The 22,438-nt window shown below is 48.9% G+C and overlaps 6 protein-coding genes across 6 annotated transcripts; 2 read left to right on the top strand and 4 right to left on the bottom strand.

The window, feature by feature from the left end:
- Window positions 1–662: 662 nt before the first annotated feature.
- ANOM_010233 (uncharacterized protein) lies at window positions 663–3,719 on the bottom strand (the record flags this gene model as incomplete). Its single annotated transcript, XM_015555489.1, has 5 exons — window positions 663–1,933; window positions 1,998–2,090; window positions 2,141–2,899; window positions 2,959–3,117; window positions 3,173–3,719. The coding sequence occupies 5 exons, from the start codon at window positions 3,717–3,719 to the stop codon at window positions 663–665; spliced, it is 2,829 nt and encodes a 942-aa protein (XP_015402593.1).
- A 469-nt stretch (window positions 3,720–4,188) lies between these two features.
- ANOM_010234 (Efg1 domain-containing protein) lies at window positions 4,189–5,220 on the top strand (the record flags this gene model as incomplete). The annotated part of the gene is made up of 2 exons (XM_015555490.1): window positions 4,189–4,543; window positions 4,613–5,220. 2 exons carry the CDS (start codon window positions 4,189–4,191, stop codon window positions 5,218–5,220), a joined length of 963 nt encoding a protein of 320 aa, XP_015402590.1.
- A 782-nt stretch (window positions 5,221–6,002) lies between these two features.
- On the bottom strand, window positions 6,003–8,204 carry ANOM_010235 (F-box domain protein; the record flags this gene model as incomplete). The annotated part of the gene is made up of 1 exon (XM_015555491.1): window positions 6,003–8,204. One exon carries the CDS (start codon window positions 8,202–8,204, stop codon window positions 6,003–6,005), a length of 2,202 nt encoding a protein of 733 aa, XP_015402589.1.
- Window positions 8,205–11,515: 3,311 nt separating this feature from the next.
- ANOM_010236 (serine/threonine-protein kinase) lies at window positions 11,516–14,881 on the bottom strand (the record flags this gene model as incomplete). The annotated part of the gene is made up of 3 exons (XM_015555492.1): window positions 14,847–14,881; window positions 11,840–14,803; window positions 11,516–11,787 (listed from the first exon to the last, which is right to left on the bottom strand). Exons 1-3 carry the CDS (start codon window positions 14,860–14,862, stop codon window positions 11,516–11,518), a joined length of 3,252 nt encoding a protein of 1,083 aa, XP_015402592.1. The 5' UTR covers window positions 14,863–14,881.
- A 2,944-nt stretch (window positions 14,882–17,825) lies between these two features.
- Window positions 17,826–20,253, bottom strand: ANOM_010237 (GTPase-activating protein GYP6; the record flags this gene model as incomplete). The annotated part of the gene is made up of 6 exons (XM_015555493.1): window positions 17,826–18,967; window positions 19,021–19,163; window positions 19,216–19,733; window positions 19,800–19,958; window positions 20,014–20,131; window positions 20,198–20,253. The coding sequence occupies 6 exons, from the start codon at window positions 20,251–20,253 to the stop codon at window positions 17,826–17,828; spliced, it is 2,136 nt and encodes a 711-aa protein (XP_015402591.1).
- Window positions 20,254–20,414: 161 nt separating this feature from the next.
- On the top strand, window positions 20,415–21,779 carry ANOM_010238 (uncharacterized protein; the record flags this gene model as incomplete). The annotated part of the gene is made up of 1 exon (XM_015555494.1): window positions 20,415–21,779. The coding sequence occupies one exon, from the start codon at window positions 20,415–20,417 to the stop codon at window positions 21,777–21,779; it is 1,365 nt and encodes a 454-aa protein (XP_015402588.1).
- Between the last annotated feature and the right edge of the window lie 659 nt (window positions 21,780–22,438).

The following is a 22,438-nucleotide window of genomic DNA, read 5'->3' on the forward strand; positions in this document are numbered from 1 at the left end:
ACATACCACGTCTGCGACGTTCGCGTAGCCTTGCGCGTCCAGCTTCAGGCCTTCTTTTTCGGCGGCGTGTCGGAGCAGGAGACTTAGGGCTTTGGAGACGGTTACGTCGCGGCCCCCGTGGGGCTTGCCTCTGTGTTGTTGGCCCATGATCTTTGGCCAGGCAGATAGACGTTGGAGATGGTGTCGGAGGGGTTTAATTGTGGGCTGCTGTTTATTTTATTCTGCACGCTAGTTTCTAGGGTGCGGAGGGTTAGTCTTATTGGAAACGTATTTGAGGGGTAATGATTGGATACATGACTCACGGGAATTGTATTTACTCAATCGTTGCGAATGAGTCTTTGTGAGTCATGTACAATATGCAGTGTGAGAGTCGTTCTAGAAGAAATTCCGTGTTTCCTATTTTTCTTTCTGACATCATCTGCGGGCGATCAACCTTAGGAGTGGGGCATCCAGGCAGAATTCCCAATCTATACATTTCATCTTAAATTAGGTTATTATTCTAGATTTAGCAGTAGAACCTATTGCTCACTATGGTTATAAAATGATCAACATCAATTCTCTACATAATGGGTATAATCAGAAACAACGTCAAAGCCTTCCTCCACCGTAGCCCATGCCCCAGAGTTAAAAATAATGGAAAATTGAGAGGTAAGATCAGCACTTCACCGATCACAGATACAATTGCATTCCGCAACCGGGCAAACCCTATGCTTCATGAACCACTCTTGGGCATGGTGCGCATGGAATCCATGGTTACAGTTGATACAGAATACGATGAATCGTCGCATCATCTCCGCTTGGGTAGGTTTTCCGGCCTGTTGTCCAGCGTCAGCGGCGAGGCACGCTTTCGACATCGGGTCTGGGGATCCCAGCCAAAAGGTACAGACGCCACATCGGGGCATGTGCCGACCGCAGCGTGGACAAACCATTCCAGACATTGCCGACGTGCCCAGGGGATTCCCAGCCGTGGGGTGGACAACCTCGCCCGTGGTAGAGGGTGAAAGCTGAGAAGAGGCATCGTGTTGGGTAAGTGGCCGCGTACAGTAATTGCAAGTCAGACTGACTTGTTGTCGCGGTGGCTCAATCAATTTTCTCCCGTCCCAGGTGACGGCGAATTTTCGAGAGCCGACATCGAACCGTGCCCGTTCCAGCTGTAGCTTCCAGGAATTAATCTGCCAACGGTACGTTTCGCGCCATGCTTCAAAGCGTGCCCTATTCGGGTTGTTATTAATGAATCGTGGGACGGCGTGGCTCATGGCAAGGACCGGTGTTTGCACATCGTTGAATTTCCTGATGTATGATTGAAAAAGGTCCATAGCGGAAGGCCCCAGCCCTGTCAGCACGATGCCTTCAATATCTCCCTGAAGGATGGCCTCGGCAGTCATTTCGTTTAAATACTCGGTCAGCTCGTCGTCGGGCAGCCAACGCACAGCAACCTCAATTCGATACTTTAATGGAAGCGTGGTTTCCTGGATGACAGAGTTCCAGTCCCCTTTGCTCACAAGTGCCAAGATCGCTCGTGCATATGGATCTGTGAGCTCCTTGGCAATCTCCGCGCAGGTGTCCTCCCAATCCGGGTCAGTGTCACCTTTCGCCGCACCGGCAATGGCCATGGCAAGCAGCTTATGTGCTTGAGTGGGCTGGTGGCTTCGTAACGCTAAGTAGGCCAATTTAGCCTCATCCTGGAAGACAGCTAGAGCTGCTGCTTTAGTATGCTGACTGTCGGCTGACAATGTTTTGATGAGTTCTTCCAATTCACGGTGAGTCTGAGCTGCGCCGCAGAGTCGGAGACAAAGCCTGCGATGCTCTGGATAATCTGTCTCACAGCCCCTGGTCTCCGGGAGATTCAGTTGTTCTCGAACCAGATTGACGATGACCTTACTGATATCAGGTCTGGCATCGGGTTCGAGGTGCCGAGTGTCCAAGGTTTCGCCTGCAGCACGTCAGTTATGTACTGTGGGGAAACAACCCACATCCTGGGCAGAAGTAATACACACCTAGATCATTGTTCCAAATGTCATACACTCCCACATAATTCAGATCCAGGCCGTTTGCAACCATTGAGTCATTAGACGAGTCATTGCGCGCGCCTTTTAGAATATTAGTATATGTGTGTCATAGTATTCAATATTCAACTCACGTTGGATCCAACCCCAGAAGCCTTGTAGGCGAGGATCATCGGCTAGTATCTTCCGGTTTTGGGCTGCATCAAATAGATATCCTTCTTTACAACGAAGTCTGTTGATGGTCAATAGGGTCAAAGCCTCCTCGGCTGTAATCAGATGGCCGGACGTTCCTAGAGATAGAGCACGTTCCCGAGCCTCACGGCTAGATAATGGCTTTGGGGGATGACTTTCACGCGATACTTCTGGAACATCATGGCTTGGTAGAATACGTCCACGGAGGTCTTCAACCACCTCAGAGACGCACAGCCCTTGACTAGGCATAGGGCCTATCGTTCGGAAATCTGCATCGTCGCCAGATGTCCCGCGTATCAACAAGCCTTGGGAGGAGAGTCGCACAGGAGGTGACGGTGGTTTTGTTGTAATGATGTTGACCTGGCCATTGGCCGACAGCGTCAAGGCAGTAGGTTCATTGGAAGGACTCATATTAAGGAAATCGAAAGATACGATCCTTTCCGATTCCGGATAGCCCCGTGATGGATGATTGAATGGACTGGAAACATCCCGCACATACTTGGTGTATATCTGCTCTGGATAGTTCTTCGAAGATCCTTGACCCAAGGTCTCATCCACTGACGAGCGATACTCCTCGGATAAGTATTCTTTGACAACATCGTAAGTTTTGAAGTGGCCGGTATTCGCAAGACTCCTAGACACCCCCTCTTCGTCCTCGAGAATCGCAGACTCCAGATGGTTGACTTCGGAGCGACAACATTCTTGAACTCAAGCGCAGGTCCCGGCTGTCCGGTCTCAAGAGTATTTGCTGGGCCTACACCAGGGGTTGTATATCGAGACCCTACACGTCGATCCCAGATACTGATAGTAGGATCATTAGAGGTAAGACACGATGCAATATAGTTCTCATCCAGCCAGTCAATCGCTAGAGCATGGACACACCGAGTCGGAAACTGTAGCGACGGATTGCCAGGGCCCTCTGTGCAAACCGATTAGACAACAGCGGCACGTAGAGTAGGAAACAACAAACCCACCTCGAAGATCATAAATTCTGACATACTGCCCCTTCACACCCGCCACTAATGTGTCAGGTTGATCCCTGAAGAACTTCACACTGGTGATCGGTTCCGAACTCGCCAGCTTCCTCAGTGGCTCCACAACCCCCTTCCCCCCTCTCATAGCGAGCCGCTGATTGACATCCCAGACATTGAGGCAAAAGTCATTCCGCACGCGATCCAGGCCAGCAGCCAGTAATCCATGCGTGCTGAATGCGACAGCGTTACAATACCGCTGGTGACGAATTGGAAACGAGAACGACTCCTGGGACTCGCTGCTCAAGCGCAGAATAGTGGCGTCTCCGGACGACTGGCCGACAGCGACGAGCGATTCATCAGCGGGCGACCAGTCGAAGGCCCGGAATGCCGGAACCTTGGTGTGAGCAGCAAGCACCTCATGGTCTAGGTTCTGGCCGTCGAAGGACGTCACCTTGCACAGGCGGAATGCCTTTCCTACCACATCCACCGAGAGAAAGCGCTGTTCCGCCGTGGTCGACGATGGCGACCAGCGAATGGCGGTCTCCATCTCTTTTCCTATTTCTTGTTTTGTGGTTTGGTTCGTCTTTTGTGTTCGACACGACCAGCCGACTCGTCGCCTACCTAATCTAAGCGGGAAGTACCTATCTGCAGCGCCCAGCAGTGACCCATGCTCTTACCAGCTTGTGCAACTGGTAAGTCAAGCACCGGGCTGCATAGCGACAATTGCGAAATGCAATGTCAACGGGCAAAGTGGATTCGAGTTCCGGCGCACAGCCTCTGACGAGTATGAAACCTTCAATTCGATCCGCAGTCCCTGGGTTAAATGCGTACGGTACAAGCTAGGCGCGTCATTAAACACACCCCAGCCCTGATTGGCTACTGTCGGAATCTGAAAGATTACTCGGGCCGACGGATGATCCGCCGGTATTTTTCTGTAGTTTCATCATTTTCTCTCCGGAGTCCAACTGTGCTGGGACAACAAGAAAAGAAACAAAGTTCACTCTCAACCGCCCATAATGCCCCGAGAGTACTCAAGATCACAGTCGCCCGTCGCCCGATCCTCCGGTGACAGGCATTACCGGGACCGTAGTGACCCTCCTAAACGCAAACACAATTCCGACGAGGCATCGCACCAGTACTCTAGGAAGAAAGTTCAGCTGCCCAAGAAGGAACACCAGTACCCTTCCATTAACGAATTGAAGAAGCGCATTCGCGATGTCAAACGTCTGTTGAACCGGGTGGATCTCCCAGCAGATGCACGCATTGTGCAGGAGCGTGCCCTCGCTGGATATGAGAATGATCTGGAGGAGGAAGAGAACAGACGGGAGCGGTCGAAGATGATTAAGAAATACCACTTTGTTCGGTTCTTGGGTATGTTGCGCCTAGGGTCACGATGCTGCGCGTTTCGTAGTTATAACTAATCTTTCCACCAAATGACAGATCGCAAAACCGCCTCAAAAGACGTCAAGCGCCTCGAACGTCGCGAAAAGGAGGTCACAGGCTCTGATCTAGACTCCGCAACCAAAGAAGAGAAACTCGCCGCTCTTGCGCAAAAGCTCCAAGTCGCTCGTGTCAATTTAAACTACACCATCTACTACCCTCTAGCGGAGAGATACGTCGCCCTGTACGCTGATGCGAAGAAGAAGAAGGATCAGGCGAAGGATGGAGATGATGATGAAGACGGCGATGCAAAATATATGCTTGTTCATGCGAATGCTGCTGATAAGCCTGCTATGTGGCACACCGTGGAGAAGTGTATGAAGGACGGAACCCTCGAACTTCTGCGCGACGGAAAGTTGAAGAACGGAGAACTCGGTGCTGAAACAACGAAAAAGGCCAACTTGGAGAAGAAGAAGACCAGTGCTCGTGATTCTGCGCAGCACAAGGACACCACAAAGACTAGCGTCAAGCCGCAAAGAAGAGAGGACAGGAAAGGGAAGGACTCGAGAGGATCTGCTTCTAAGAACGATAGTGGCCATTTCCGGGCACGCCAGGCCTCACCTGATGATAATGGCGATGAGAGCGATGGGGGTTTCTTTGAGATGTAATCGCCATGGAGAGGAAACGGTGTATCAAGTATTGTGCATTTTCAGGAGTTGGTCCATGTCGGTTATTCGTCTTTAACATCCTTCAAGCTGTCTTTCAAAAAGCATCTTTTCTACGTCGTATGCGATACCCAACATCAAGACTGGGCCTCTAACCTGCTCAGTCCATTGTATGTACCTAGTGCAGTTACGCTATCACAATTGAGGACATGATTATAAAAGTAAGATCTTCATAAGAAAAGTTTCGAATCTAAGTGACCGCTAAAATCAACCCTAACCTAAACAACAGACTCCAGATCTCTCCGTCCCTTTCTAATGAATAGACCAAGAAATAGATATTCCAAAAAACTGAGGTGATTGCTATCAGGACGTCAAATATGTCCAGACTTCAATCGTACACCAAGCCAGTCAAAAAGTATGGTTGTGTGGATGCCATAGGGCCGGTGCGGGAGAGAGAAAGCCAGTACGAAACAAGTTCGCTATGGGCTAAACTTTCAGCGTAGATAAGCATACTTATCCAACTGCTCACACAGATTCATCAATTCATGTCTCATAGCATACTCTGTGCCGGAGATATGCAATTCAGTTCACCACATGGCCAGCATTGCTCGGCTGCCAATTTTTAGTTGAAAAGCACGATGGTAGACACCTTCAACAAGGTTTCCAGAACCCCGTAATTGGAAGGAGTAGGTTTTCACACACAGAAACATCTTCACAAGCATGTCTGTAGATCCTTTGTGTTCAAAGTGAACTGAAGAAAAGAAGAAAAGTAAAGAATGACTTTCTCACATGACAAGACAGGAACTACCACTGTGTGCTCTCCTGCGTCTTCCCCCAAGGGCGGAGACGCCCCCGACACCATAGGTGTCATCACCTTCGTCGTCTGCATTGTAGATTCTCTCGGCTTCACGGGCCCGACGACGTCTTCTTCTAGCACCTGCACCTGCTGCGCCTGCTTCTTCTGTGGCCATCATGTAATCAGCCCATTTCCGATCTAAACGGTTTGCGGCAGCAAGATCTCCTCTCAAGACTCGCTTGTTATGCTCGTTCACGGTCATCTGCCAGCCATAGAAACACTTGAGCTGAATGATCTCGTTGGGGTATACCGAAGGCTGTGGTGGGGGCGTGATAGAGGATGTAATCATTGTCTTCGTATCTGTTGATTCGTTCGGTATGACGGTCTGCGCTACAACCGATATAGCTGGTGTAGCTTGTAGCGACTTGCGAGAACGTGGGACATAGGCATTGCTTGAAAGAACCTCTTTTACACCAGCCCAAGTAACGTTGGCGCAGTCGAAGACAACCAAGCGCAAGCCAACACTAGGTAGGTCTTCACTGTAGCCTCTCCTGCGGACACGGTAGCTAGCTTCCATCAAAGTAAGGTCGGAAACTCGAGTGTTATCCATCTCAACAGAGCGGAGAGAGTGACAGTTCTTCATAACTTGAAGCATACCAGGGTCACCGAGGGCTTCACAGTAACTAATATTGAGGTGTTCGAGGTGTTCGGCGCATGGCGCCTTTGCAATTTCTAGGAGGGTGCTGTTGGTGAGCCTTTCTATGTCCTCAATCTCGAGATGGGTTATGCGAGGCGTGGTACGGATAACAGCGATAACAGAGTCGTCACTAAGCTCGGGGCACTGGGAAAGCTGCAGGCCCTCGAGGTAGGGAACATTGTAGGCGAGACTCTTCACTCCATTATCCGTCAGCTCAGTACATTGGTGCAGGTCCAGGTGTTTCAATCGCCGAGGAGGGACAATGGGTCGGTCGAGAAGCACATCCATTTCGGGATCAACACCATGCACGAGAATCTTTAAACACTCATCAGTAATATCGGTGCGACTGATAATCAGGCGTTCCAAGGTATTTCGTTTGAATAATTCCAGCGCAAACTCCTCATCGTCAAAACCGCGAATTTCGCTGGCCCCAAGGTCTTTCAACTTCGGGCATTCCTTGATGATTCTCTTCAACCCATTTGTATTCACGCCCGAGCACCATGATACATTCAGAATCTCAAGCTGTGGACATGACTGAGCGATGATTTTCATGGCCGAATTCGTTACACTGCTCAACCCCGAGACATTGATGTACTCCAAACGAGGATTTCGTAGAAGGAAGTAGTGCATGGACGTCTTATCAATGCGGCATCCCTCCAGGGAGAAATTAACAACGTTCCGGCACAGGTCGGTGATGCGCTTGCCTTCGGACTTCCATTTGTCTCGTAACTGAACGCAACCACGGAGGTTAAGATCCCGGACGAATGGACCGCCGGATGCGATGATCTTCACGAGACCATCACTAGGAATATCGCGATAGTAATCTGTTGTGTCAATTGCAGACCACAACTGCCCATCAAAGCACATCTTGTTCCAGGTTTTGGAGACGACAGAGCAGCGGACAATTTCCCTGGGAGTCAGATAGCTAAAAATTAGCATTCTGAGCTCTCCGGGCATGCTTCCCCAGAAGTCAAAGGCCTTCTTGGGTTTCGGTGCGGGCTGAATGACAGCGGTTTCCTGGATCACATCGGTACTACCTAGCGGCGACCCAAGGGACCCTGGTCTCAGCTCAGTTGGCAGGGGGACTGATATTGATTGAGCGGCATTTGGTGAGTCGGACCCAACAAGGCGTATTCGAACATTCCCCTCATGTTCTTCTGCTGGGCCAGCCTGGCCAGAAGTCATTGGGCGCACATTCAATCCACCATAGAGTTGTGACGAGCTTCCGTTACCGAGACAAGGAGTGTATGCCGAATGTCCCAGCGAGATACAGGACAATGAAGCTTTTCCATCTCGGCGATAGCCAGTAGAATGGGCGCGGCCCCGTTTCAGACTGGGGCTCGATGAGATGCGTTGGAGGCTTTGCAACAGTTTATGTCGCCCTTTAAGTTTCGGAGGTTGATCCAAGGGTATCTGACCTGTTGAGGAGGCTGGACTCACCGGGGAGGCTACTCCAGATACAGGAGTAATCCTGTCGGTACATGTAGCAGCCATGGTGTAGCTGGTGTATAAAAATACCAGAGCCTCTTCAGTCCAGCCGGTGTTCTGAATTCCTTCCGAACACTATCGAATTATCAAAAAATACCTCCGAAAATGTAAAACGTGAACAGTCAACTAAAATGAGGTTCTATTGATGGGCGCAAACTCGCGCAAGGACAACTCGTGATTTGGGTTTTAGATCGTGGTCATAGTGACGGTTTCAAGCCTGGTTCCCGAAGTATATTGTTTGAGTGCAATGGCAGCACGCGAGCCCGATGCCAACGCCAAAAAGTCCGTTCCAGCGGATATAAAGGCCGCGGGGGTGAAGCAAAGGGTGATATGGACAGAGGAAAAGACAAATAAGAAAGGATGAGGGTCACCAAGAGAGAGGAAGAATGAAGGGACCGACAGCGTTGTGGTTTTTCTCGGCTAAGATCTGTAAGAATTGTACCATGGGACCTCTGGACCGCGTAACCCGGGGGGGGCTCGGTCAGTGCGGGAAACCCCAATGGGTGGACGTCGCCGTCGGAACTGAAGGGACAGAAAATCCTGGGACTGGATAGGCACGTCACTTGGGCATCATCCACAGAGTTGATAAACAGCGAAACGTTATCGAAAACGGACACTGTGATGTAAGAAGCGTGAAGAGAAGCAAAAGGGGGAGAGAAACTGATCAGTTGGACAATTAAGTCGAGAATCTTGCACGGTCGGAGTGCCACTTCGGTCAGCCGACTTGACTGGCAGTTCTTTTACCGTACGATTGAGCCACACTTCTCACTGCTGGTTTTCTACGTAGGTGGTAAGCCCGTTTCACACCCGACCTGTCAAAAAACCCCTTTAGATTACCCACCGTTTTCTGGGATTCTGACTGACAAGGTGTATGCATGAATACAGAGTACTGTACAGTACTCCGTACAGTTGTGTTCCTCTCCGCCACCACAAGGCCCCCCCTCCAGAGGCTTATCGGATCACTTATCGATTAACGATAACCCGAGACCTGCCCCACTTGGCGTCTCCATTCCATGCAAAGTGGGGGGCGCTTTTACATACAGTACTGGATTGGCAACCCTGTATTTTAAGATAGGAAATCCTCCACGATTAGTTAGGTGTGACTCCTCCACAGTAAAAAGAAGGCAAAAGATGTCGCAATGTTCTGAGACATGACACAATTGAAATGAATTGTATAAGACAATAACCATTCCCGGAAGGCGACGATAATAACCTACATACCCAGGCAAGGAGTCATGCACCCCATAAGACCAGAAAATCCCTACTATAATCCAACATGTTCAGGCTACCCTGCTAGTTTGTACTAAAAACTGACAGCGCTCGGGCACTATTCCTGAATGCCGGTTAACCCATCCGTACCAGGAACACATCGACTTGTATGGAAGAGTACCAGGTAAAACTCTCGAAGGCCACCTCCTAGGTACAAAGATCCAATAGGTGATTGATGTACCCACCCAACCACACTTCTTTACTAAAACAGCCTCCAGCATCCATCACTGTTGTACCCAATAACGCCTCAGTAAGACCGCAGCCCAGCCACGGAATACCATCAACCACAGTGGAGCAGCCAACAACACACTTGAGTGTCTTTAAATCTCTCAGTCTAAGACAGGAAAGAGGGAAAACTATCCGGCCCTCCACCAGGATGCGTGCCCATGGTACTGGATGTACATACATGGAGCACAACATCAATTCGATAGGAATACATCTCATCATCTACAATTTCACCGGTGAGAAAAATAAAAACCAGAGAAATGAGAAAAGAAAAAAAGTCTGTGGACATGGGGAACCACTCAGGTACTGTACGGTATAGAAAAGTATGTGCCTGGGCCAAAGTGGATTGAAAGCCCATCTCTTGTTTGCCTCCCACATGGGCGAAGACAACGCCACCCTGCGGGGAATCTAACGGCGAAACCCTGCTTTCCGACCAAGTCATATCCTCGTAACGATGCGGATTATTCCGAAATCAGAGTACGTATCAGTGAAGTTTGTCTCATTGTTGGGATGCCACTCCGGAGTACAGAGTACGTGTGGCTGAGACCCCCAGATATAATCATCCAATAGTTGGATGTATTCGCTGCCAAGGTTTATGTTTAAATCGGTTTGTGATATTTACTGTAGGTCTGTTTTCTTTCTTTTTTTTCTGTCTTTACTTGATCTTATCTATTTGCGTACAGTAGCAGTATTTTAATCCGATAAAATAAAATAAGGAAAGTCAAGTATACGCAAAAAGAAACGCATAAGCCTCCCCCTTACCGTACCCTACTCGTAGTACATACGTCCACACCTCCCCATAACAACTTGCCTTACAATAATTGCCTAATATGCACAAGGGCACCCAGCAGCTTTGCCAAGGAAGCAAGGAGCGACGATACATTCAACCAAATACTTAAAAAAGTGGTCCGTTCTCCAGCCCAATATCCCCCACCGAAATGACTGGACGGTAGCTCATTCAAAGCAGTAAATTAGCCGGAACGATTAATAAACTCCGTCAAGTAACGTGGTAAACTAAGGTAGTAGTCAATGTTTCTTTATAAATGGCACTGGGGCTTATTTTCACTAGCAGGTAGTAACTTAGTATTCCCCCGCTTTTCTCAACTCCACCCCGCACTTTGGGGTGAATTCTCATTCTATTGTTGGGTTTGCTTTGTATTGTGTCTGTGCAAATTTGGGGGAAAGATGTTTCATTTCGTGTAGGACTATTCGGCTGTATGTGTAACTACTTTTAGTTTTGGGGTTGGTTTGGCATGGCAACTTACTTCCATGTACAAGAAAATAAATCCTCTACTGGTATGATTGTAACCCATGGCGAAAGAGTGGCTTACATGGCACCATTGCAGATTGGAGGGATTTTATCACTTTCATATCTAGCCAAGTAAAACTCAATTCTGATATGGGGGTATCTCAGCCTCCTTTTTGCCTCTATAGATAATTTATTCGCTATGCTCTTTGCCTCCTTTCTCTTTTGTCTTCTTCGTCTCGCTTTGTTATTGCTTGTTTTGTAGTGTATGGTTCTCAACATATCATCCATATACTTCATCTTCCAACATATCATGTATCATACAGCCTCCCGGGCTCCTACCTCTATCATGTCTGGTCATAAGAGCCGTCTCATTCAAATCATTGACACGCTTTCCGTCATGTATATTAGCTGGTGGCTTAAAGGGCATACGAGAAAAAGTAAAGACGAATGGAAAGTAGATGATCGCCGTGCTGTCGAAGAACACCCTCATATATAGTCTTTCGAGGTTTCCCTCCATGTTCATGTCCAGATGGCATGCCACGCATCATGCGTGGCCCTTAGGTATCAAATGGTTCTATTCGCTGTCAGTCATCCATGGATGCTCTATAATCTCGGTGATGGTGAGACGGTTGTCGACGTCTCGGTCGAGCATCCGCCTGATCAAGTCAATGCAGTCCTCCGAAAACGGCAGGAATGGGATTCGAAGCGGGTGGTCCAGAATCTCGTCGACGTTGTAGAATGGGTTTTCTTTGTAAACGATGGTGTAAAGAAGAATGCCAAGAGCCCAGATATCTTGCTCTTTGCCTCGGTAGGATTTGCCTTGGAGGACTTCAGGCGCCGCATAGTCTGGTAAATGTCAGCATAACTTTTGTGGAGCAATCCATTGCGAGTGACTCACCAATCGTTCCCACAAAGACATCGAACGGTCCATTTTTGATGTAAGCGGCACTTCCGAAATCGATCAGCTTGATCCTGCCCTCCCCGTCGAGAATCACATTTTCATCTTTGATGTCACGGTGAACAACCAAGGCTTTCGTGTGAAGGTGGTGAATAGCATCGACAACCTGCCGGAAGATGTTTCTGCACTCGGATTCGTCCATGTTCGCTTTCAGCTCGATATAGTCGAAGAGATCCATACCAGGGAGCCCGTGTGGCATCATCTCGATATAATAGTTGACATCATCCTCAAAAAATCCTTCCATTTCCACAATATTGGGGTGTTTGAAGCCATCCCGCCGAAGATAATCTAGGACATGGATCTCCAACGGGACCGTACCTAGGCGGCGGTCACGAGTCCAAGTATCGACGAGAATCCTCTTCTTCGTGACATACTTCAATACGACCTTCTTAGCGGCATTCTTCTTTAGACGGGCAAGTTTCACCTCCCCATATGCCCCTTGACCCATCTCCTCGATGATCACATAATCGGTGATCGTCCTTTTCTTGGGGGGCTCTTTTGCGTTCACGGACTTTACTTCTGGTATAAGTTGTACGGGTTTGTCAGTGAGCGGCTCTGATGCCGCTTCACTTAGCTGCTGACTCAATGTCGATGTCGGTATTCGGGTCTCCACGGAGGTCTGCTCCGTGTTCAAGGGTGGTAAATGGGAAGTTTTCGCCGACCGTAGGCTGGATCCCGGGACAACCGAGGGGCTTCTCACCCGAGGAGAGTCGGTACGAGGTGGAGAAGAGAGACCCGCAGCATGGATTTGTCTCGAGTACGTGACCCATAGTGCATAAACCAATTCAGCTACGGCGAAAGTGTCATCGTTCTCAGAATCGGCATCATCGTCGTTACTCGGACTTTGATCGTCCGGCTTTGGGAAAATTGTTCCGCTTTTCACCACGCGCAGCTGAACATCCACGGTAATGGTCGAGCCATCACGGTGATGGGCAGTAAGGCCATTAGGTTCGAGAAAGACTGAGGCAACGTTGGCTTTCCCTTCCCGAAGGATTGACAGGGTTCGTGCCCTTCGGAAGCTAGGTTCAGGGATCACAATTCCATCCTCTAGAGACACATCCTCTTCCTCAGTAAGCACGTTCAAGTAATCGTCAAATCCGGGGATCAGCTCATTAACATGGAGTCCTTCCGGTCGCTCATAACCAAACAAAGCTGCAGAAAACGCCGAGTTCGAACTAATAACTTTCAGCGTCGACGATGCGAGCACCATCATGCCTGCAACATGAGGAAAGCTTGATATCCGTAAACTATCCGATGTTGTATCTTTTGCAATAGTGACTGGGAAACAAGTTCCTGCAGTGGTCTGCGCAGCGAAATACTTCAATTCACCAAGCTTCGCCAAACCTTGATCAACCGGGCCTTCTAACCACTCTTTAGGAAGACGAGGAAGGATGTCTGTGATCGGTTTGCCGGGCACGACCACGTCCCGGCCCCAGAATCTGTCGGTATCCCCATCGGTCTCTGTAATATTCCAGGACTTGTCGCAACGGATGTAAGCGACATCCTCTTGAATCTCCTCAATCACCCAGATCAAACCACCTCGCTTCTCCATAACCCAGACACTTGCAGAACCTCTTGCTCCACTGCGCTTCAGGATCGGAACCACATCCCCACACAGTAGGACCCCGCGTGACTTGGTAGATGGATGATTAAGGGACTGCGGCATACGTTTACTGGAACCATAACCATCGTCAGTTTGTGCCCTCCTTGCTCGGGAAGGTGGCTTGCTAAGAAGCTGAGCTGTAACACCATTTCCCATCCCCATAGATTTGGGATTAACGGGCGTCATGCGGGGTCTCTCCGGAAGCTTGGCCGCAACATCGGTAGAGGGATCCCGCAGCTTAGATTCTAGCCACTGTCTCCGGTCTTTCTGTACGACTTCAAGAATACTTAACCTGCGGAGCTCCGCTTGTGTCACACCAAATATCAGACACGATAGATCGTTGGCTGCCAATATGGTCCATGGGGCCCGAGACTCAGTTCTAAAAACGGCCTGTGAAACTGGTGTCCATTTACTGCTATGGGTGTGTAAGACAGGTACCGGGAGTCCAAATCCGAAAGTGGTGCTGGTCGGGGAGAAGGGCTCCGTGGCAGAATAGGGTTGTGCTAGACTTTCCATCAGCTTGCCCTGAAGGGTACCAGAGCTAACATCCGTGTATGTACGTTTTAAGCTTACGCGCCTGGATGAGGGGGTGGACCTTCTCCCTCTCCGTTGAGTTGAGACTTGGGGGCCGGCTAAGTCGCTCACGGAATCCGCTTGTTCCGTCTTTGGTGCAGATCCATGAGGTAGTTCTTTGATCTCAGCCATCGGGCGCTGGGACTCGGAGAAAGCTTTCTCGAAGACATCGCCTGTGTCCACGACCGCAGGACCAGTCATAGGGCCGCGTGCGTAGTTATATCGGTCCTCCCTTCCCAAGACGTTGGCCTTTGACAGCAAATCCACAACGCTTTGAACCTCTGCATCACCACATATGCGCGCCTGCGCATTCACAATTCCGGGACCGTTTGCAGCCCATCCAAAGCGGTCGCGCATGAAGTCTATGGATCTTTTCAATATGTTCTGACGGCTGTGTAGTAGCTCCTCGGATTGTTGAGAAAAGGAGAATGAGTGTAAGGATTCACAAGGGAATCGATGGAGATCCTCTAAGGCGCTAGCGTCATTCAAGGAGATCCGCGTGGAATATGTCCGTGAGGTTGACCGAGAGCGAGGTGAGGGCGAGTGGCTTCGGGATGTGACAGGAATCAGCGATGAAGTCGACATGTTCGGCAGGGTCAAGACTCGTGAGGGTTGACGGATACGATCCAGGCCCGACGGACCAAGTCCATGTTCATGTTCAATCAGGGGTGACCTGCAGGGGAAGAATTTTCTTAGTGTCTCTTGTGTTGCTGCAATTGCATCCGGTTCTGGTCAACGCAAGGAGGTGTTTCCCGTCCTTCATCCACGTACCTTGAAAGGTGATCATAGGACGAAATGGTTTCCACTGAACCTCTCATAGAGTCATTTGTACGGCCCGGATCGAGTCCAACAAAAGGGTCGGTCTCTGGCGACTCTGAAAGGGGACCCAGAGGGGAGGATAACGGACTTGGTTCGCCTATTCACCAGATACAGTCAGCCGAGTGACTCTCAACTTCTTTCCGTTTCTTCACTATCTCAGGAAAAGCCAACAAATAAAAGAAAGGGAGAAATAAAGAAAAGGAGCCTTGCGGAGCAACTAAACTGAAGAGATATCGAAATGAATGAGGTAAGTCTCAGCAGGCATCATAACTCGGTCGCTATTCCTTTTGGTTCTGCCCGTGTCTCCTTTCACTGCCTGTGGCTTGTATTTACCTCTGGCTTCTCATCCCTTCTCAATGCAGTAAATTTGTTGATCGACAGCTGCTACCAAACACGTCCGATCCATTCTCAACCCCGCCAAAGTCCCATTTTTCGAGACCAAACGACCACAACGCACAAGTAGACTATGCAGGGAGGAAAGAGAAACAGGAGTAGCAGACAGATTGAGAAGAAAAGGGCCCTGACTAACCATCGGGATTATAGGAAGCTGACCCCATAGTTTCCCCAACAGGTAACAGGAAAGCGACCAGTATCGGTCGGGCCGATTGAACTCGGGCGGCTTAAAGACCTCGAGTATAAGGAGAGGCCTAGTAGGAATGTGAGAGAGTGGGTTTGCGATATATACTGCTACATGGAATGGTAAAACAAGTCGACCACAAGTAGTTGGTTTTAGCGGGATGGAGAAGGATAATCCTTGCTCTCTTTTTTTCTTCCCTTTTTTGCTTTTTGGGCGGGTATGTTGGGTTTATTAAGAAATCGGCGCACTGGGACTCAAGAAAATGTTACCGCGATCGATGCAAAGATCAACCCACTTGGCTTAATGGCGACTCTTTCCGTGACTCTCCCGGAGGCGAGAATGAGCCGGTCAGCCGCCGAGGAGAGAAGAAGAAGAGTTTCAAAGAAGTGTCAGCGTGACAAGGAAAAGGAGAGAGAAGAGAGGGCAGCTGCCTGGTGAGGTCACAGGTACCATCCGGAGTGCGGTTCGCGAAGGAGACGAAGCATGCGGGCACAACTAAGTAGTTAGCTTAGGGAGTAAATAGTCAAGTACGTACGACTCCCGTCGTATATGGTTCGACAATTGTTTCGCGCTCGGCTTGAGAGAAAAGAAAAAAAGAAAAACAATTGGAGACTATCGTTTCCCTTGTTTTTCTTTCTTTCTTTCTCTTTGTGTTATCCCCTCTTTTTTTTATATTGATATATATATTTTCAAAAAGGTTGTGGAGGTGAACGTGAACGAGAAAAAGTAAAAAAATACAAAATATAAAGTGTTTTTATGGGGTTGGCGATTAAAGCCACAGTAACATACAACCAATGAACCAACGGCGAGGGACAAATCGAGACGGTGAACAGACGAAGAAAAATGTTTGGAAGCACAGGAGACACTAGTTGAGAATACTAGTGAGGGGAAGGACTGGTGGAGAAAATGAAGGAAGGAGGTTCGACGGTCTGTTCTTCCGATTCCTTGGGGCTGTCTTTTCGCCAGCCTCTTTTGGACCGACTTTTATTATCTGTACAATTATATTAATTGTACGCAAGAAAGGAAAGACTGGGATTAACAAGACAAGGAATCCAATGCAGTTGAATGGCAAGAGAGTCAAGAGAAAGTAAAAAGTAAAGGGGGCATTCGGAAACGGGAAAGAGACGAAATAAGTAAATGCCAAAGAAATCTGACTTGACTGTATTTTTAAAATAATTCATTTCCCCCCCGTTCCGTTGTAACCCAACCCGATGGACTCACTGTACGGAGTTAATGCCTAAGGGAACAGAAACCCTCGTCGGCGTAGTACTCCGGAAATGGTGATGTAATTCTGCAGATACTTGAAGCTGAATCCAGATACTAATTAGTACTACTGTTTAACCATTCAATTACTGGGTAAATTTACAATTGATTGAGCCCCTCGTCGGCTTGAACCACTGGTTTCACCATAAATTCTGCGGAACCGGTCACCCCGGACCCTTGATATAGAGCCTAACGTTCTGTCATACGAACCAGCCTCTTCGCTCATTTTCTTTGGTATATCGCTTTTGCGCTCTATACTTTGCGCGCCTTCTCTGCTCTGGCTCGCGATAAAACTCTGACCGACCATGTTCTTCCCTTTCATGGCGGATCCGAGAACTAATGAAACCTGGTCTTGTGGAAGATCTTCGCAGTCTCACAGGTGGATCGAAATCTTGGAACAGATGGAGTAACTAGCGAACGAACCATAGCCCATTAGAACCACGGCGCAGATCAGCCATCGTATATATTCTTGGGTGGCCCATTTGAAGGTTCATTCTGCCGTCTTTTACTGGGTGCGATATAGTTCCTTCGGGCGAAAAAGGAAAAACAAAGAAAAAAAAAAAAGTGAAAAAGAGAGAGAGAAAAGGTCCTTGGACGCGAACCAACCATGAGTGCATCATCCCTTACCGCAGGCATCTCTAGTGGCATGCAACCAACATTCTCTTCGTCACCTCCAGTGATAAAGCGAAGCTCGGCGTTGGTAACTTGACCTTTGCAAATGATTTCATATGTCAACGGTAGTACAATACAAGTGCATAATCCGAGGTCCATGCGGAGGTGGCAAAGACGGCGTTATACTGTGTATAACCTTCCGCGGCATGCGCATGAGGAATAATTGAGTACTGGGACGCTGTTCAAAAGTGACCAATAGTCGATTCTAATTTTTCCAGCAACATTCCCGATACATTTATGACGACATAGGTGGGGTACTTTGCTCTTCTTCGAATAAAGATTAGGAATGGGAAGTAATTGTAACGTGCGTCTAATGCAATGAACACGAGTCGGGTATATCGGGTTTACAAGGGAAGAGAGGTACAATGAGAAGTAGGCTTTACGAAAAAGAAAAGAGAAAAAACGCCACCACCGGTAGCCTATTGTCTGCTCTTGGGACCTCGAAGGCTCCGCAAGGCCAAGTCATTAGGTTCGGCATACGGTCTTTGTTCTTCGTCTCCGTTGCCGAACAGAGCGTTCGGTTTAGGGCCGTGCCGAGTTTGTTCGGGCGGCACGGATGCCGGACTAACAAAACTAGAGATATGCCGGCTGCCACCAAGCATCCAAGAAAATTCAGATTCAGCCAATGATGGGCGTGTTGCCGGTCGTAGTGGTAGTGAGGTGGGGATTCGAGCTCGGTCATGGGCTTTTGGTTCACCTTCCACCGAAGAGCTGGACGATGTCCCAGACTCTCCGACTCTGCTGGTAACCGATGCAGAGCGTTCGGCTTTGTCACCTCCCACATCTGACTGATTAGGTAGCCTCGCGGAAACCGTATCGCCAGCAATGCTTGGAGATCGATTTGCGGAGCGGAGAGACGCAGAAGGGCTCTCGAGGCATGTCTGGACTGATTGAACCTTGGCGAGACCCTGTTTCATGGCGTCTGCTGTAGCATAGTCAAGCCCTTCTGCTTTCATCAGGCGAGAGCGAATATCATTTAGCGCCTGGCTCAATGACCTCGCCAGCATCCTATTGCGTTCTTCCAACTCTTGGACCTTCGTTTTCAACTGAGCGACGGCATCGGATTCTTGAATCGACCGTGCATCGGAAGTACGGCTCAAGGGCGAATCTCCGTGTCTCATCATTCGAGGATTGTGTTCCGATTGGATCGTCTGCATGTTCCTTTTCGCCTCACTTACCGCGCCTCGGACAGCCTTGGCTACTCCCCAAGATTCCGTCCGTCGCTGAATGCCTTCCGACACATCTTGGAAAAGCGCCTCAAGGCTCTTCGGACTGTTCCTTGCAGGTGATCTGGAAGGGGAGCTAGTCTCGCTCATGTTCCTTGCATCGCCGCGTGGATGAAATTTCCTCCCGGAAACACGCCTCGTGCCTGGTTGACTGGCACGTTTCAATGAATCAGGCGGCTTGCCGGAATACTTCGAGATTATAAAAGTTCCTCTGTCGGAGGTTGGGTTCTGTTCTAGATATAAGCCATCTAGTACAAAGCTGTATGGCTCGTGGGGGTGGGGAGAGGGATAGCGAAGCAACATGGTCAACGCAGTCGAGCAATCAGCGTCCAGTACTAAGTAAAGTCAGCGAAAAGAAACTATAGAAGACGATATTCAGGTAACGAACATTGCCAGCGAATCCTGAGCAGCATTGCAATGCACACAAACTCGACTAACTCTTGCCGTAGACCCTCAGAAAAGAGAAAATCCCAGAGGATAAGAACGTCTTGGAATTGAAACTCGCGACCAAATAAGAGACGCATCCAACGCCTTCTCGAACCAGTTAGCATCGAGGTTCACTGACAAATGGAGCTTTACCCACGTAAGGAATATTTGGGGCAGAATTTCCAGTGCCTGAAGATGATCTGCTAACTCTAAGTCCGTGGTCGTTAATAGATCATTATGGATATGTTCGCATTGGTTGACAATTGGTACAACGTCCATCTGCCCGCTCGCAGATCGCTGTCTATTGTGCTCATAGTATACTCGGGCAGTTTGCATAACCGAACAGAAAAGTGTAAAAGAGTCATGCTCGACATAGTTGGCATCAAGGAGCTGTAACATTGAGCTATCATCCTCTTCTGTATGGTCGACCCCCTCCCGGGAGGCTTCTTCAATTGCATCTCTGTCTATAACCCACAAGATGGGCGCCAACAGCTCATGCATTCCTTGGCGATAACCTAGGTCGGGGTTGAGTTTCGCATATATAAAGAGAATATCGGTCATTTTCGCCTTGGTCGCTGGTTCCCGGAAGAAGAAATTTTCCTGCAAGCATCGATCCACATCTTGGGATATATCTGCTCTCATCTGCTCGTCCTGTCGTAGTGTTTGCCAAGGAGACTATACGTGCGCTCGTCAGAGATACAAGTCCTAATACTCTAAACCAATCAGCTCAAGGTGGCATACCTCTGCATCATCCGCCAGTGGATCCACAGTTGATTGCAGATCATCGGGATGCTCGATATATTTCATGAAATGAGCTTTCAGCGCTCCATAGGCGTTTCGGGAATCGGATATCTTTTGCGGCCATTGTGTGCGATCGAGGTTGTCGAAGTGCAGGAATGCCTGCATCCAGATAAGCACATTTGAGAGTCATATCCTAGTGGTAAAAATCGCGCACCTTCCAACAGATTGATCTTAGTCCGTCGTTGCACAGCTTCTCTCCTTGCTCTGCTCTAAGCGCTGCTCGGAGGTCGGAGGTGGTGTTATTGTCGCGGAAGAGGACATTCCATCGCTGTCTGAGAAAAGAACAACTTTGTCAGAAAGACTAATAAAACGTAGTTACCGGTAGCATGCCGTTTTACCTTATTTCCTCTATATCCCTCATTTCCCCATGTGTTGATCTGACAGTAGGCGTCATTGAATCGTGGGGTTGAATCAATGGCGGGAAAGATGGGAAGATTGGGTACATGTCTTGGCATCCCCGAACCACCGAACACCCTTCTCATAACCGTCACGATATTCAGCAGCTAGCTTAAGCGCAGTACCTTCGCGAAAGGAATCGTTCCACTCCCAACGTCAATGTCGGCGGACTTATTCGCGGAATTTGGATTCGGGGCCCCAGCTAATCAGTCCTCAGGGACTGCAGCCCAGAAGGGGGCTCGACCTGCCGATGCAACATCTTCTCTAATCCCCGAACTAGAAACCTTCGACAATGCTCCCACAGTATCTACGTCACACACTATTCAGCCACGGGCATTAGCGACCCATCGAAATGCATTGGGAAAGTCTAATGCATCACATTCGATGCGCTATGGCAAGGACAGTAATGTTCTATTTGATGCCACCTTGGAAGACCCTCCCGACGACAGTAGTGAAGACTGGGGGGAGTTCGAATCTGCGGATACTCCGTCTTGTCAAGCCGCACCAGAAATTATTAGTCACACTGAGGGAAATGCTTCACGTCAGTCAACGAAGGGTCCAAATGAGCTGAAAAACCTTGCAGTCTCGCCCAATCATCTTGATTTGCTAGGCTCGTTATCAATAGAAGATAAATCACCGCAAAGGCATTCTCAAGCCTCCAGCACACTTGTTAATAAAAACAGCAATGTTACATCTACAGCTTCCGGCATGCCTGATGATGAAGATGCTTTTGGTGACTGGGGTGACTTTGTAGACGGCCCACCTACGGAACCCTCCAAGAGTGTTGGGAGCCAAAGACTTGCTTCTGCAAAGGTACCAATCCAGAAAGCAAAGGCCGCCACCAACCTAGAGAAACAGATCTCTCCAACGTTCAACATATCAAGTAGCGCTGTCTCTCCTGCTCAGATCCGCCCAACGAATATACCTCCACCATCTGTTCTGTTGGAGTTATTTCCTCGACTTTTTGATCAACTCCGAAAGGAGGCTACTGAAGTTAGAAAAAACGTCCAAGAAAGGCAAAATATTGAGAATGTTGCCCTGCTGATTCTTTGCACTCTGAAAGCAGCAGCTCGGGTTGTTGCGGGCCGCACATTGCGATGGAAAAGGGATAGCATCCTGAGTCAGAGCATGAGGATCGGCCCAGCACGCGCAGGGAAGCCAGGAGGAATGAAACTTAATACAGTCAATAAAAATGAGGACATCAAGGAACAACAAGAAGCTGTTGACGTGATATCTATGTGGCGGGACCGGACCGCCCTGTTTAATTCTGTGATCCAGGCATCTGGCAGACGTCCAATTCATGTCATTCCTCCCAACATCCGAGCGATGACTGCCACTCCTGAACAGGGAGCCTTGAAAGCTTCCCATGCTTGTGCCCTTTGCGGGCTAAAAAGAGAGGAACGACTACCCAAGGTTGATGACCAGGTAGAGGATAGCTTCGGAGAGTGGTGGACCGATCATTGGGGTCATACTGAGTGTAGACAATTCTGGGAGACCAACGTTGCCTTACTCGGTCAAAGATGAGCCTCCTCTGCAACAAACTGATCCTTGGCTATATCTACGAGTTTTAAGCTATCGGATTATAAAGCTAGAAGGGCCTGACCTGCTCTACGCCCCGCCCCAGTACAGTGAATTACTTACAACCCTGGCAACAGAATATTGCCAGAAGATCTGAGAGCTGCCAGGTACACCTGCTTACGCTTAGCACTAATATTGACTCAGCCAATAGCCATAGCCCAGAGCATCAGTGATATTCACGCAGGATCAAGTGCCTGCAGCTTCGATCCGTGATGAATGATGACGATGATTGTAATTGCGCCGTAAACTAGACCCGTTGCGGTTAAACCAATACATGGTATCATGAGTACCTACGAGGTAGATACTAGTACTACCTAGGACCTACTAAGGTTAACGCAGTCTGCGGGTCCTCCGATAACAAATGATAAGACACAACAAGTCATTTGGACAACTCACATTACCCAAGCCCAGACACTGGCCAGTTGATATCTAGCTAATTAAAATCTTCGGCTGGGTTTCACCTGGGAGTTTCATGGATTTTTACGCATTTCGATTGGCCTGATGCGGGGTTGTGGTTTTGCTCCGACATCTCCTCCGTCCCCATACCTTTAATCGGTTTATCCCCGTAATATTACACTGGGGGGACCTGAGGCAGCTGCCCGATA

The sequence above is a fragment of the Aspergillus nomiae genome, assembly GCF_001204775.2.
Source record: "Aspergillus nomiae NRRL 13137 chromosome Unknown contig00422, whole genome shotgun sequence".
NCBI classification, from domain to species: Eukaryota; Fungi; Ascomycota; class Eurotiomycetes; order Eurotiales; family Aspergillaceae; genus Aspergillus; species Aspergillus nomiae.